The sequence below is a fragment of the Pithys albifrons genome, chromosome 3 (genome assembly GCF_047495875.1).
Source record: "Pithys albifrons albifrons isolate INPA30051 chromosome 3, PitAlb_v1, whole genome shotgun sequence".
In the NCBI taxonomy this organism is placed as follows: Eukaryota; Metazoa; Chordata; class Aves; order Passeriformes; family Thamnophilidae; genus Pithys; species Pithys albifrons.
Genome location: NC_092460.1, coordinates 19,309,469 through 19,325,266, shown reverse-complemented (window position 1 = coordinate 19,325,266; position 15,798 = coordinate 19,309,469). Strand labels below are relative to the sequence as shown.

General features: G+C 54.9%; 2 protein-coding genes across 2 annotated transcripts; one reads left to right on the top strand and one right to left on the bottom strand.

The window, feature by feature from the left end:
* The first annotated feature begins 7,509 nt into the window (after window positions 1–7,509).
* H1-10 (H1.10 linker histone) lies at window positions 7,510–8,986 on the top strand. The gene has a single exon (XM_071549740.1). The coding sequence runs from the start codon at window positions 7,720–7,722 to the stop codon at window positions 8,374–8,376; it is 657 nt and encodes a 218-aa protein (XP_071405841.1). The 5' UTR covers window positions 7,510–7,719; the 3' UTR covers window positions 8,377–8,986.
* Window positions 8,987–12,213: 3,227 nt separating this feature from the next.
* On the bottom strand, window positions 12,214–14,644 carry LOC139669911 (histone H2A type 2-B). Its single transcript, XM_071550871.1, has 2 exons — window positions 14,561–14,644; window positions 12,214–14,484 (listed from the first exon to the last, which is right to left on the bottom strand). Exon 2 carries the CDS (start codon window positions 14,416–14,418, stop codon window positions 14,038–14,040), a length of 381 nt encoding a protein of 126 aa, XP_071406972.1. The 5' UTR covers window positions 14,419–14,484; window positions 14,561–14,644; the 3' UTR covers window positions 12,214–14,037.
* Window positions 14,645–15,798: the final 1,154 nt, after the last annotated feature.

The following is a 15,798-nucleotide window of genomic DNA, read 5'->3' as shown; positions in this document are numbered from 1 at the left end:
CTGGCCTAGGATACCCTGGAGTGAGTTGAGGGCCATTCCTTGGTTAAGCCTTTAATTTCTAGAGGCTGGGCCTGACCCTCTGCTTACAGTCACCAAGGCTGAGCTGATGGGTCCTGTACCCAGAGGATGATGGAAAACAAAGTTTAGAGAAATGAGGGCAGCTATTTCAAGAGCCTTCTAACAGTCTTTGTGCTCCATATCCTATTTTAAGGCTTTGTCCTATCACACTTTTCTCTCTTGACTGGGCTTTTGCTGTCCACATCAATTTCAAGTAACTCTGCAATTGCAGTGTGCCCTGGGGGGACCACTTTTCTGTCTGTTCCTTTTGAAAGGCTTGGACCTACTGCTCATCTCCCTTTAAAGCACTGCTCTGCACTTGTTTTCGGTGGATACAGCTCTAATGTGGAGAAGGCCAAGCTGGGGGGCAGGGGGAGCAATAACCATGAAGTTTGGGGAAAAGGGGATGGTTTGAACTCTTCACCTGCCTCTGCCTGCTTTGGCCTTGGGGGATGGAGTTGAGGCTGCAAGGGCTGTGGCTGAGCCCTCAAGAGACCTTGTGTTTCATGTCTTTCCAATCAAATAAACTGGCAATGACCCGAGGCAAAGGGAGAGTTCTCCCAAGGGGGTAGGACAGCTGTGGAGCTCCTGGCCACAGCATGTTGTGGATGCTAAATGGAAGGGGCGGATTCCATTTGCCACCTACCGATCAATGTTTTTACAGGTGTGAATACACACAAGTGTACAAAAACCAGTGCATGAGGGCACTGTAGGAATTGGTGCCCTGCTGTTACACCCAGGGCTGATGATGTTACAGATGGGGACTGATGTCCCTGCAGGAATTGCTCGTCATCACTGTGGAGAATCTTGGGACTGGAGAAATGGGCTGGACTGACTGTATCTACAGGGTAAAAATGTACTTAAAACCACTCCCTGCATCAATGGGCCCTCATGCCTTTTACTTCTCTTGCACCTGCTGCAATGACAGTGTGTGCAAGGGTGACTTGCTGCCCGGTGAATCCCGGAGGAAACCTGGCCCTGGAAGAGGCTGAGCTGCTCAGCTGATTCATAGAGGCAGCTGAGCTTGAGGGCTGGTTTTGCTCTTTGTACAGGTCCTGGCTGGGCAGGAGGGAGAGACCCAAAGAAGGATCCTGGCTGGGCGAGGGGAGGAGGCCAGGTCCCCAGTCCACCAGTGCAATGGGCAAAGCTATAACCAGCCCTGAGTTAACAGTGGATAAAGCCGTGTGAGGTCATGGTACAGCAGGTGTGGGGCCGGTTGGGAGGCAGCTGTGTTTTCTGAGATGCTGGTGCAAATAAGGCTGGGGAATCACACAACCACATCTGTGCTGCTGGGACTGTGTGGGGGGAGCAGTGTCAGGAATTAAAGGCCTACTGCTGTTGCTGGCACGTGGGAAGCAGCATGGAGACGCCAAGCTGCGAAGCCTGCGGCAAGAGAGCTCAGCGTGTGCCTTGGCTGTGGCACCAAGCTGGGCTTTGGGGCTGGACATGTCCTGTGCTGCAGCAGCCTGCCCTGACCCCAGAGCAGGAGCCCCTCCTGCCAGCCCAGCGCCCACTGCCACAGCCACCACAGGCAGGCAGGGTGCCAGCCCCATCTCTGTGCACCTGGAGGCCCCAGCAGCTGCCACCACACCAGCCCGCCCTGCCCCAGCAGCCACGTGTGCATGGCCCCTGCCTGGCACACACCCCAGCGTGCTTGGAGGGAGTGAGTGGTGTGGTGTAAACACAAAAACATGGTCAGCATTCTATGGGTACACAAAATGTTTCTACCTAAGCACTGGTGTGTATGTGGTTTCCATACTCAAAAACACACACAAGCAGGACTGTGTGTAGGGATTTATTTATCAGGACACATCTTCTCTAAGATGGAGAGCAAAACATCAAGGAAGCACAAAAAAGCACACACACAGTTGTGTGTGGTGTGTATTGCTGTATTACACAGACACATCTCCCAAAGCTCAGACACAGAACACAAGTGGGTTTAATTACAGGTTTCCATTTATGAGACATCAGTGGTTGCTGCCTTACCCATGTACATACATCCAGCAGTAAGTACTTTTCTTCATATACATACACAAAGAAGAAAAAAATTATCTCACACAGAGATACAGCTACTCTCATATCCATTTTATTTATATATCTATAGAAAATATTTATGAATTATATAGATATGCACATATGCAATATGTATTATCTATCACCCCATATATGGACAGATATTCTACACAGACACATTTTAAATTATTTTATACATATATTGCTTATATTTTTATGTGTGCATGTGTGATTTTTCTTTTTGTCTACACACAGACATGTGTGTGTGTTTTGTATATATTTATTTTTATCAAGTTTTATTTCTACATTTCTGTCTAGTTTATATATAAAAGGGTCATTTATATACAGGTCTCTGTGTGTAGTTTAGCTATTTTTTTATTTCTTTGAGAAAGGAGGGGGAGGGAGCTAGGGAAGGAAAATTAAAATACAGACTCAAATATTTAAATAAATTGGATGTAGAGGTGAATATCGGGATGCTTGTGTGTGAATTGGGAGAGGGGAGTACTGGCTTTCTTGTGCTTGCTCTCCATATACACCCATACAGGAAGAGAGAATATATGTCAAGATCAACACATGCACACACACATAAGGTCCATGCATCCCAGATATTATATATGGGGACAGAAGAGAAGATGGGCAAGACCAGAGTCACACATGTGGATGACCTATGTGCATTTTTAGGGGTGAGGGTGGTATTTTTTACCATTCTCTATTTAGGTCTTTCTCTCCCTCTTGGGGGAGGAGGGAAAGATAGAATGGTAGAAAATACAGACACACACCTGTGATCAGTTATATATAAATAAAGATTTAAATAAAGCTTATGTGGCAGGGGATGTGAGGAATGCTCAGTGTGTGAATAGTACATGCATGCTTTATATATGTATATATATGTATATGTATGCACAGATGTGTGTGTATAGCAAGAGAAATGAGCAGCTCACAATCTCACTGTAAGGATGTGTGGAAGAGAACATTGTGTGACTTTAAGGATATATGTATAGACTCCTGTGTATGTATGTATTTGTGCATGAAGAGCTCTCTCAATACAGATTTATGTACTGGAGGGATGCAGAGAGAAGGGAGGGGAGAAAGTATGAAAAGCCCTCACTCTCTCTGTATGTATATGTATGCACATGGAGACTGAGAAAAGGGGGGGTGTAGTGGGTGTGTGTGAACAGACCTCTCGAAGTATATATACCTATATATGTGTGTGTACACATATGTACAGAGAAATATGTTTGCATGCTTGTGAACAGTCTCTAGCTCTACATATATGCATATATATGTGTGTGTATATATATATGTCCAAAAGTATTTTGTGTGTGAAAACAGTTCTTTGAACAGCTCTTTCAGTGTGTGCATATATACACACACATATATATGCAGGGAGGGGAAGAGAGAGTGAGAGACCTGCTACCTCATCCCCCCAATATCTAAGTATATATGTACATACATATACAGTGTGTGCGTGCATATAGCAAGAGAGAATTGTGTAATTGTGTGAGCAAACAGCTATCTCTCTGTATATATGTGTGTATATAAATATGTAGGTCTGTGTGTATATATACAGGAAGAGAACTGTGTTAAGAGCTCTCTGTATCTGTAAGGAAAGAAGTGTGTGTGTGTGTGTGTGAGAGAGAGAGAGAGAGAGAAGCATATATGTAGAGCATATAGGTGTGTTTATATGCATATATATGTATTCATATAGAGAGATGTATGAAAGTAAGTATATATATATGTATGCATCTAACAGAGAATAGTGTTTCTGTGCAAACAGTATGTGCTCTAATTATATATGCATATATGTGCATTTATACACATGTACATATGTATAGAGAACTGTGCATGAACAATATCTCTGTGTATGTATGTATATATGATCTATATATTCATATATAAAGGAAGAGAGAGTAGTATGGGTTGAGAATGGCTCTTACTATCTCTGTGTATGTACATACAGAGGGAATATTTTAACATTTGTACATATATATACTTATATTTATGCATCCCAGAGAATATACATGGTGGGGAGAGGGAGAGTCATGGAAACTGTGTTTGTATGTACGAATTGCTCTTATTTATATTTATATATATATATATACACACACACACATATATATACATATACACACACATATATATACACATGGTATATATGCATGTGCATGTGTGTATAAGTATATATACATATGGAGAGGGGGGCAGTTTGTGTGTGAGAGAGAACAGCTCCCTCTGTACACAGACATATGTGTGTATATATATATCACAAGAGAATCTATGTGTGGACAGTTCTCTCTCCCTAAATAAATGTATATTGATAGATGTAGTGAGCAAATTAAGTGTGAACAGCTCTCTCCCCACTCTGTATACACATATTTGTGTGTATAGCACAGGAACTGTGTGTGTGAATACCTTGGGTCTGTATATTCAGTGAGAGGATTACATGTCTGAGAACTCTGTACATTGAGTATATATGTACATATGCATATATGTATCCATACAGCAAGAGAAAGGACTGTCATGTGTGAAAACAGTTCAGTATACAGATATATATGCATATACATGGACAACTGTGTGTTTGTGTAAGCAGCTTTCTAATTATATATATGCATACATAGATAATTATGTGTGAACAATCTGTCTGTATATATGTATATATGCATTCGTACAGAGATGGTATTGTGTGTGTGAGAAAAGCTCTTGCTCTCCGTCCCTGTGTGTGTCCATACAGAGAGAGAGTATATATATACTCATGTATGCACCCCAGAGATTATACATGTATATGGGGCAAGGAGAGAGACAGTGATAAAAAATGTGTGTGAGACAATAGCTCTTGCTCTTAAGTATATGTGCAAGAGAGAGAATAATGTGTGTGAGCATGTCTCGCTCATCCTGTGTCTGTGTGTCTCTATGCATATGTGTATGTGTAGAGTGAGACAACAGTGTGCAATTTCTTTATATCAAGGAGGGTAGTGCATGTCTAATATCACATGGTTGCTCCCTCTCAGTGTGTGTATATGTAAATATATATACAGGGGTCAAGAGAGAAAAGACTGAGACCTCGCCCCCATGTCAGTATATGTGCATACATTATACATACATATGTATATAGTGAGACTACTGTGTGTTTGAACAGCATGCTTGCTCTCTCACCCCCCACTTCTATATATGTGTATATACAGTTACAGAGAACTGTGTCAACCTCTTACACTCTTTGTGTATATATATATATGTATGTATATGAGAGGTTTATATGTGAACAAGACACAGCCTTTGTGTTTATTTAACTGTATATATGTATGGGGAGAGAATATCTTTGTGCTGGGGCTATTTTCTCCCATTCTCTGTGTCTCTTTCTCACACACACACATCCTCCCCCATACATTTGGTTCAAATATTTACACCTCCATATATTTATACATGTGTGTTCTGTTCCCTACCCCCTCTTTCGGAGGGAGGGAGAGGAGCCTTCACACTGACACTCCTGGTGCTCCGTGGGAGTGGAATTGGTGCTGGATCCTTGTGGTGGCTGCGCTCCCAGCCACCAAACTGGGGTGAGATCCGTGCACTCACTACCCAGCTGTGCTCACACACCCACCCACATATACTGTATTTAAATATTTATATATTTCTGTCAATATTTTAAATATATATATAGCTAGGTCTTTATGTGTACGCATTCACTTACATTTATTTTAACTTTACACAGAGCTATCACAATAAATAATAACTATTAGCTATTACACACCTTTAATACATGTATGACATACACACTGCCCTTAGACAACCACAGCCTGTAGTCGGCTTAGCTGTAACCTTCCACTGGGCTACAGCGCTACCCTTACATGTCTACAGGTATGTGTTTGCATGTTACACACACACGTACACATTATACATCCCCCCGGTGGGCTGTGCGGGCGGGACGGTGGGTGCCGTGTCCCAGGGGTGAGCGCTCGATGCTGCCCGTCCCCGGGGCTGAGGGGCTCCCGCTGGGGGGTCCCGCGGCCACCCCCCCGCTCCTGCGGCCGCGCCCCCTCTTCCTATCCGAGCGCCCAGAGGCCGGGAAAAACTCATCGCAGGGGTGCCTGGCCACGGCTGCTGCGAGGGGCACAACCCGCTGTTCTGGGGCGCTCCCTGCTCTGGGGGAGGACAGGGCGCGCCGCTGCGCGACAGGGACACACAGACACGGACGCGAAGGACCTGGCGGCCACAGAGACCCCCCCACCGCGGGCAGCCGGGGATTGTCCCCTCCGGGGGCTGGGCCAAGGAAATGGCGGAGGGAGCCGGGGGATGGGGAGAGGCGGAGGAGGTGGAGGAGGAAGGGAGGCGGCGGGGCTGTGCGGAATCGGACGGGCGTGCGTGGGCAGGAGGCGGGGTGCGGGTCTATGTGTGGGTGTGACCGTGTGTGCATGTGTGTACCTGTGTATGTACATGTGTGTTACATGTGTGTGTATGTGCACGCGTGTGTGCACACCCCGCTCTCGTTCGCCGCGCCCCGGCACGTGTGTGCCGGTTGGGGGTGCCCCCGTGCAGGGGCACACGGATCCCCCTCCCAAGGAGCGGGATCTTGGTGCCCCTCCCAGTCCAGCTCTGGGGTTCGGCGAGGGGGGCGTTATGCATCCCCTGCCCCCTCCTCCCCGAAACCGCGTTCTCCCGGTGGGATTTGCGGAGGGGTGAATTGCGGAGGAGGGAGGTTCACAGCACCGCTGCTCTCTTCTAGCCCATGCAGAGCTGCGCCTGTAGTGGGGCTCGAGCCCTTGCCCCGCTCCCTGAGCGCCCAGGGGCTGCGGGGGCGGCAGCGATTCACAACCCACCTATCCTCCGTCCCCGCACCAAGCCAGGCCGGGCCCCCCCAGCTTCCCTCTCGAGACCCCCGGCCCCGCCGCGCTTCCCGCATCCCTCGCTACGGGGCAATACCCACCGGGGTGGGGAGGGGGGAACACACCGGACACGGAGCACTCCGTGTTCTGGGGTCCCCTCCGGGCGCTCGCAGGGGTTGAGGGTTAGGGGCAGGGGCGGCCCCAGTCGCCAGGGCGGGGACCCCCGGCCTCGGCGCGGCCTCTCCGCGCTGCTGCCAGTGGCCGCGGGAGGGCGTCGCCTGTGTTAGTTCCCTCCTGAGAACCCGGTGCCAGCGCCGCCGCCGCCGCCCCCCGCCGCCCGCCGGCTGCCCCCGCCCGCGGCGGCCCCTCTTGGGCACCGGGCGGCGGCGGCGGCGCAGCGCGGGGGTGCCGCGGCGAGGCCTCAGTGGCCGCCGTGCCGGGCACCCCCATCCTCGCCGCCGCCGCCGCGCCGGGCGCGCCCCCGAAATCCGGGCGGGGGGCGGCGGGCGGCGCGCGGCGGGGGGCGCGGGGGCGGCGGCGGGGCCGGGGCCGGGGGCGCGCGGGACGCGGGGCGGGCGGGGCGGCGCGGGGGGGCCCTGCGGCCTGGCGGGAGCCCCGCGAAGAGGCCCCAAGAAGCACAAGTTCGGGCTGGCGGCGGACCAGGCTGTTGTTGTTCTCAACGTGGTCCGCCCCGTGCCCATATAAAGGGCGGTGGCGCAGCCCGCCCCACCAGAGCGCAGACCGAGCGGAGCAGACACAGCGCGCCCGCCGGGCCCCGCCGCGCCGCCGCTGCCCCCGCCCGCCCCCGCGGCCCCCCGCATCGCGCACCATGTCGGCAGAGCTGGAAGAAGCCGATCTGCCCCTGACCGAAACGGAGGAAGCGCCGCTCTCCCCGGAGAAGAAAGCGGCTGCTAGGAAGGCGAAAGCAGGCGGCGGCTCCTCGTTGTCGCCGTCGAAGAAAAGGAAGAACAACAAGAAGAAGAACCAGCCAGGCAAATACAGCCAGTTGGTGGTGGAGACGATCCGCAAACTGGGCGAGCGCAATGGCTCCTCGCTGGCTAAGATTTATAACGAGGCCAAGAAGGTGGCCTGGTTCGACCAACAGAACGGCAGGACCTACCTGAAGTACTCGATTAAGGCGCTGGTACAGAACGACACACTGCTCCAGGTCAAGGGCACCGGCGCCAACGGCTCCTTCAAGCTCAATAGGAAAAAGCTGGAAGGTGGCGGCGAGGGGGGCGCGGGCAGCAGCGCCCACAAGTCTCACAAGAAGGCGACGGCTTCCACTTCTCGGCGGGCAGAGAAGCCGCCGGCTAAGAGCAAGAAGCCCGAGAAGAAATCGCACAAGAAGGGAGCTGGAGGCGCGGCGACGAAGAAGGACAAGGGCAAAGCCAAGAAAGCCACCAAGAAGGGAGCCGCGTCTCCCGGGGGCAAGAAGGTGAAGAAATCGGCAAAGCCCAAGGCGCTCAAGAGCCGAAAGGCATGAGATCGGGGCGCAGGGAGCCCCCGCCGCCTCCCGGACTGTGAGCCCCGCGGCACAGACTGCTCTGAGGACAGACCCCAGGGGACCCGCTTTGTCTTTGTGTTGCTGACTCGGCTCCGCAACCGCCGCCGTGTGCGGTGAGCGGGGCTGCGGCCGCCCCAGCCCCCCCACTTTCTCCGCCGCCTTATTTTTTTTCTACCCCAGCCCCCATCCCACCCCGCGGTTTCTCCCCGATCTGTGCCCTTTTGTTTTCGGCCGTGCCCCTCCCCGCCTGTAGACGGTTTCCTGGCCCCTTCCCCCACGCCGCCCCCGCGTCCCCCCGGTTCTTCACAGGGATTTTTCCCGCCCGGTTTCCATAGCAGCCATTTTGCGGCGGGCCCCCCCGCGCCACGTGGGTCGGTCCCGCTCCCGCCGCCCGCGCGCGCCCGCCCCTCCCGCCGCGCGCGGGCCCCGTGCCTGCTCGCGGCCGCCCCGAAGGGACACGGCGCCCCCTGGCGGCCCGCGGCCCCGCCGCCATGGCAACGGCCGGGCGCGCGGGAACGGGCGCCCCCTGCCGGCCGCACCTGCGATGGCCTTCAATGGTTTTTTATGGATCTGGGGGTGGGTGGGATGGGGAGGGTTTGGGTTAGTGGGGTCTTTTTTTGGTTTTTCTTTTCATTTATCGTCGTTTAAAATAAATTGTTAAAAAACGCCGCCGCGCTGACGTGTGTGTGTTCCCTGCGGGTGGGGAGGGGGGCTGATCCCCACGAGGTAGCGGGGGGGGGGGTCTGCCCGGGTGGTGATGCGCCAGAGACCGCGACCTGCTCCGGGGGAAGGGCAGGAGCAGAGGAAAGAAGGGCCCCTGCCATGGAGGCAGGGCAGGAGCGCGGTCCCTGCGCAGCTGCGCTTGGCTGAGCTCCACGAGCGGCGGGGCGGGGGCACCCCCAGGGGCACCCGCAGGACAGACCCCGCCCCAGCCGGCATCGACCCCCCGCAGCACCCGGTCCGAGGGGGGCAGCTCCCCGGGCGCACCCCCACCTGCCTCTCTGGCACGGAGCGTCCCCCGGCTCGGGGCCCCGCAGGCAGGAGCGGCAGCGGGGGAGCGCCGGAGCGCCCCGCGGCCCTGCCTATTTATAGCACCCGGCGAGGTTGCGTAAATCGCGGCAGGATCTGGGCCATCTTGTTCTGCCGGCTGCGGGAGGGCTCATCCCTCACTCTGGCATCGCCCTCCGCGCTCCGGGGACCCTCGGCGTGCATCGGGGCTGCAAGAGAGGGAGGGCACGGGAGAACAGCCCTCATATCAAATCCTTGCAACACGAAGAAAGCGGGACACGGAGGGCAGGAGGGCATGTGGATGTGCACGGTACTCCCAGGCCGGCTGGTTAACCCTGCAGCAGGTCAGCGCTGCCCTGACCCAAACCATAAGTAACAGCCCCACACTAGGGCCCTCTGCTGCCCCCACCAGCCAGGGAGGGGAATCTCGAGCAGGAGCAGCACCCCAGCACTGCTCCTAGAGCATCAACATTATCCCTGTGGCTGGGAAACACAGCATGGATCAGCCCGATCCACAACGTCCGTGTCCAGAAGGGACAGAGGGACAGTAGCCAGTGGTGTCTGGGGCCTGCCACAATGCAAGGCCATGGCAGGGCCTTTCAGCACTCCTGGGAAAGGAGCAGCCCCTTCCTCCAGGGCCCAGGGCCACAGTAGCTGCTTTATCCCTTTGGCCCTTGGAGAACCAGCAGGGAGAAGGGAAGCAAGTTTTACTCCCTGAAGAAAGTCCATCTGATGAATCCAGCAAGAGAAGGCTGCTGGAAGAGACCAGCAATGCTCTGCTTCAGGAGGCTACAGCCTCCTTCCAGGTCTATATTTAGGACAGGCCAGCCACCATCCCCACTGTGCATTCAAGTCCCACACCAAGGCTGAGCACCTGCCAGCAACCTTGGGTCCCAGGAGAGAGCTGGTGGACTCCCAGGAGAGAGCTGCTGCATTCCAGCACCAACCTGCAGTTGTGTCCTTCCTTAAAGAACAGCTGACAATGCATGTTTGGGAGGGGGTGCCCTTGCCAAGGGCTGGCAGCTACACCTGGGGCAGGGCTGCAGGCAGCGGGGTCACACCAACCACATCTCAGGGCATGACTCCCCTTGGCACTCACCTGTAAGTAACCACCCTTGCAGGTGAAGCAGCAAGGGCATTCCTATTCCTGTGGGCCAGTAAGGGCAAAGGGAAGGCAGTGAGCCTCCAGCTACCCAGCACAGGGAAGGCAGCAGGGTGACACACCATTCCAGCCCAGCTGGAGCTGTCTTGCCTCACAGGTTGAGTGCCAGGAGCCTTGACGCTGGAGCATCCCTGAGTGAGCTCCCATGGATGCTGCCAACCACGAGGGCCAGGCTCTGGAGAGAAACTCAAGCCCTGAGGACTTCCAGTGGCCAGTGACTCATCACCCAGCCAAACAAAGCCAGTCCCAGAGCTGAGGGACTCAGCTGGCAGAGACTGCTGCACATGGCAAGATGCACAGCAGCCTCCCACAGCAGGCAGCTTCAGCTCCAGGTCTGTGCTCATCTCACCTGCAGGTACCCAAGAGGAGGCAGGGTAAGAATCCTGCAGGGAGGCTCCCTGCCCTTTCTTTAAGGGAAGCTCAGACCAACAGACACCCTTCAAGGCTTGCTTGACCTCTGGGAAGGCTCTGCTGAGCCAAGTCCTTCAACATTTTATAAGCTCAGCTGCTCAGAAGAGCATTCAGAAGAGCCAGGGCCAGCAATATCGCCAGCAATATCACTCCTGAGAGCCACGAGACCAGTCTCTGGAGCTGCAAGACTGAAGGTGACCATGTCCATTCCAGTTTTCTAATAAAGATGAAGACTTCCAGCTCTTTTGCTGGTCACAATGACATTCATCAGTGAGGTTCATGAGGTGACAAAGGCCAAGTACTTCAGCAACTTGGCATGACAGACAGGATTTCCTCAGGATTTCCTTCGGTCTGCCTTGCAACAGCCCAGCTTTCTCAGCTGGTCCATCACATGTCTGCAGTGGAAGTTCAGGCTCCAGCTGGAGCGCAGTGTTGAGGGCACTACATATGCCACCAGCACCCAGCCATAGTGCCCACATCACCGGACCATCCTAGGCAGAGCCACACACCAGCCAAGGGTGGCTGCAGAGCTCCTCAGCAGAAGCCCCGCTGTCCTTGTTCCTGACCTGAGTGCCAGCAGGGTGGTTGGCAGGGCAGCAGGCAGGACACTGAACCAGAGACCAGTCCAGCACAGACCAACCAGCATTCAACCTTGACCCCACTGGGAATTGTCCAAGCTTCCCACAACCCTTCCTCCCCAAAACCCAAGCAAGGAGCAATGCTGGTCTGCAGAGTAGCCACCAGGACAGCAAACTGGGAATGTCCAACAAAGGAGAGAGTGTGAGTATCAGTCTTCTGTCTCCAGGTTCCTCCCTTCCCTTCAGGATCAGCTTTTCTCATGTCTGTCTATTTGCCTGCAAGGTCACACAGAGGGTCCTGGAGGAGTCCATCTGGGAGAGGAAAGAACCTCCAGCATTGCAGTATGGTCCTGGGTCCAGCCTCACACTTCCTCTGCTGTATCCAGCCAGGAGCAGCCAAGGCTTCCTGGCACGGGTGACAAAGCAACCAGGCAATGTGGCATTCCCATAGCAGGGAAAAGAGCCAGACAACAGTATTATCTGCTCCTGAGAAAGGAAAAGACTCTGTCTGGGAGAAAGGCAAACAGTCTAGCAGTGGTCCTCTCTGGCTTTTTACGAGTCCTTCCCCTTGGAGAAAACAGCCCAGAAAACAAGCTACCACCAGAGCCTGCCAGATTCCATGGGTTTGGTGAGGTGACAAGACACAGGACATTTGACAGCATTCAACAGGGAACCAGTTTAATCAGATATCGGGGTTTGCACTGTTCTGTTCAGTATCACAAGTTCTGCATTTTTCTAAGAAATACAAAACACTCTCAGGTTTACAGAATGCTGGTCCTGGAGAAAACAAGAGGGAGAGAACAAGACACTTGGATACAGACACATCAACCACACTGGGCAGCAGAAAGGAAACTGCTCATCCTCACCTCGCCAACAGTAGCAGTCCCTTTGCAGGAGGCAGAGGGATCCCAGGGGGTCTGTGCTGCCACAATAGGGCTGTACCCCCCACCCATCTGAGGGTCAGTGTAATCATGGGACGCCTCCACATCCCCATTAGCACAACACCAAGGAACACACTGCTTCCACATTCCAGAGTGGAAAACCCTTTCCTAAAGCCAGGTGACAAGCATCCAGGTTCCTCTACTCTAGATCTAAACATTACACTCAAGAGCCAGGGTAAATTACTTCATCCATCAGATTAACATCTGATTCAATAGGTCGACCACATGCTACTTAACAGCATATAAATAGGAGATGCTCTTTTTTATTTAAAAAAAACATGTGATGAGGGTCTACGGTCGTCTTGCCTCGACACTGCCGCATGCACACGACTACTGGGCTCACAGAAGGGGGGGCTGTGCTGGGCAGCCGGGAAAGCTGTCTCTGCATCAGCTATGCCAGGGGTCATGGGACAGCTCGCTATTATCCACACAGCCATTAAATAAATACAGTGCTAGTTAGGAGTGGGCTTTAATACAGACTCCAGTGGTTTTAAAAAGAAATATTAATTCATAAAAGGTTTACAGTTAACACATATCATTGTCACTTTATTTCTCAGATCCAGAAATAGTGCTGAACAAACAAACAAACAACAAAAAGGAGACGCAGGATGTCATTTCCAGAAGTGCAACCAGGGCACAGGGTAGCTCTTAGCGAGGTGAAGGGCTTCTGCAGCTGGGAGAGGAGGGGAGCCACGGCAGAAGATGGCAGCTCCCGCTCCCGGCGGGCGTCTGACCTTGCGACGCTCTCCGAGGGGATTTGTCACCGCAGCCTCCACCCCACCTCGCCAGCAGGACCCACGGCATGTGGGACCACCGAGCCCCCCAGCACCCACCGAGCCAGGGAGCTGCGGGGACACGACTTTGCAGGGAAGTACCCCAAAATAAAGAGACCTTAAAATAAATAGGACCAAAGCTTCTTTACAGTAGGCGATGCACTAGATTTACCATGAACAAAACAAAGACTAACAGCCACTTCTTGCCAACGGAGAAACTTTTCCTCTCTTCATATTTTCCAGCCCTCTGCCCACGCAGCTGCAGTGCGGCCAGAAAGGCATTGCTGGGGATAGAGCGGGGGGCACGGCAACAGCAAGTCCCATCCTTACACCAGAGTGAGCAGGGCCAGCTGGGAAGGCCCTGCACAGTCCCAGGGCTGGCGGAGGGGAGAGGCAGCCGGGGATGCCCGCGTCCATCCCCATGCCAGCCAAAACTATCCTCAGCAGCTACAGGCAGCTCTGCACCATGACCCAAACATACGGCTCCAGATATCACCACTGCCAACAGCTGTGATCCTGCTACCTCCTCCAAAACCACTTCTTCAAGAGGGAAGAGGGGCAGGGTGGGGGGCACAAGCAGGGCCTGACCTCACCCATGCTCCCCCAGCACCCTGCCGCAGCCCAGGCCAGGGGGGGCTAGTGGGGTGCTGCCAGGGCTCACCACCCAGCCCGGGCTGAGGGGCAGGACGGGGAACCCCAGCCCCATCGGGAGGAGAGGTGAGGCAGTGATGAGAAGGGAGCTGGGGGCAGGGGGAAGGGGGCAGCGCTCACTTCTTGGAGCTCTGTGTCTTCTTGGGCAGCAGGACGGCCTGGATGTTGGGCAGGACGCCGCCCTGGGCGATGGTCACGCCGCCCAGCAGCTTATTGAGCTCCTCGTCGTTGCGGATGGCGAGCTGCAGGTGCCGCGGGATGATGCGCGTCTTCTTGTTGTCGCGGGCTGCGTTGCCCGCCAGCTCCAGGATTTCGGCCGACAGGTACTCCAGCACGGCCGCCAGGTACACTGGTGCCCCGGCGCCCACCCTCTCCGCGTAGTTACCCTTCCGCAGCAGCCGGTGCACCCGCCCCACGGGGAACTGCAGCCCGGCCCGCGACGAGCGCGACTTGGCCTTGGCCCGCGCCTTCCCGCCGGACTTTCCCCGGCCCGACATGGCCGGCAGGCAGCGGCCCCTCGCCGCTGCCTCTCAAGCAGCGCCGTGCACAGAGAATCCCGGCGCCTGCGGGGAGACAAACGCCGTTACGCCGCGCCGGGGCCGCGCCGTCCCCGCCCGCGCCGCGCCGCGCCGCCCTTACCCGCAGGAGCCGCCGCCGCTCCGCCCTGCGCGCCGCCCGCCGCCGCACTGCCCGCGCTGCCGCCGCCGCGCCGCGGATATCGCCTCCCGCCTGCCGCGCGCCTCGCCCCATTGGCTGCCGCCGCGGCCGCCGCGCCGCTGATTGGTCCCCGCGCCGATCCCTGATTTGCATAGGGCTCGCAGCGCCCGGGCTCTGCCGCGGACCGGCGCCCAGGGCGGGCAGTGCCGCGGCTCTGCCCGCGCTCCGGCCGGCCCCGGCTCCTGCCCGCGCTCCCCAAACCCACGGTAGCTGCTTCGTGGCTGCGTCGCGGCCGAGGAGAGGGGATTTGTTCGGAGCCACCGTGAGTGTCCCGGCAGCGCTGCTCCTCACCGGTTTGCCTTGCCCAAATCTATGGTCCCGTCCCTGTCCGGAGGGATGCCTCTCCCGGGAGGATGCCAAAGCCTGAGGAGGGGGGACATGCTCCAGGGAAAAGAAATCCCTGATGGGAAGGGCAGGTCGCATAACCACTTCCCTCCCCTGTGTCATCACTCATCAAAGAAGCAAGTTGCTCCCACAGTTTTTGGGGACCGGTCACACCGGGTTGATTGCGGTCATCTCACCAGGTTGGAGGGACTGATGCAAAAGCCGTTAGGCGAGCAGCCATGCTCCAGTTTAAAGGTGATGTAGTTCAGCAATAACATCTCCTCATTAAAGTCAACATAGGGGTTTTCTGGTGATGTTGCTGGTAGTGCTCACAGCCTGGAGGGAGATAATCTGTCTTTGCATCGCCCCTGACACCCCAAGGGAAGGATTATGTTCCCCAGAGCAGGGAAAGCTGAGCATCCCCCACTCGTGCTCAGCATCTTCACTCCCTCCACAGCAACTGGAGACCTGAAATGAATTTGAAATGAGCTAGTGACCTTTGGAAAAGCCTGATCTGCAGTTAGCACCGACCAGGCTAGGGCAACTTAGCTGCTCATCCTGGAAAAGTGATGGCTGAGCAGGGAGAGAAACCTCCTGTTGTGGCTCCTGGAACAGGCACCAAGGTGACAGTCCCAGTGGCTGAAAACCTACTCTGCCAGGACCTGCTCATACAGTGATTCTCTTGCCTTAAGTCATAGTGAGAGCAATGAGCAGCCAACTAGCAACAGGCTTTCTGGCTAGAAATTCTAATCCCACTGCAGCTTCCCATAAGCCAGGAAACCTGGGATCAGCTGCCTCCACAGCACGCGAAGGATTCAGAGGCAGATTTCTCTCCA

Coding starts and splice junctions, on each gene's coding strand:
- H1-10 (XM_071549740.1), top strand. CDS start 7,720: ATGTCGGCAGAGCTGGAAGAAGCCGATCTGCCCCTGACCGAAACGGAG.
- LOC139669911 (XM_071550871.1), bottom strand. CDS start 14,418: ATGTCGGGCCGGGGAAAGTCCGGCGGGAAGGCGCGGGCCAAGGCCAAG.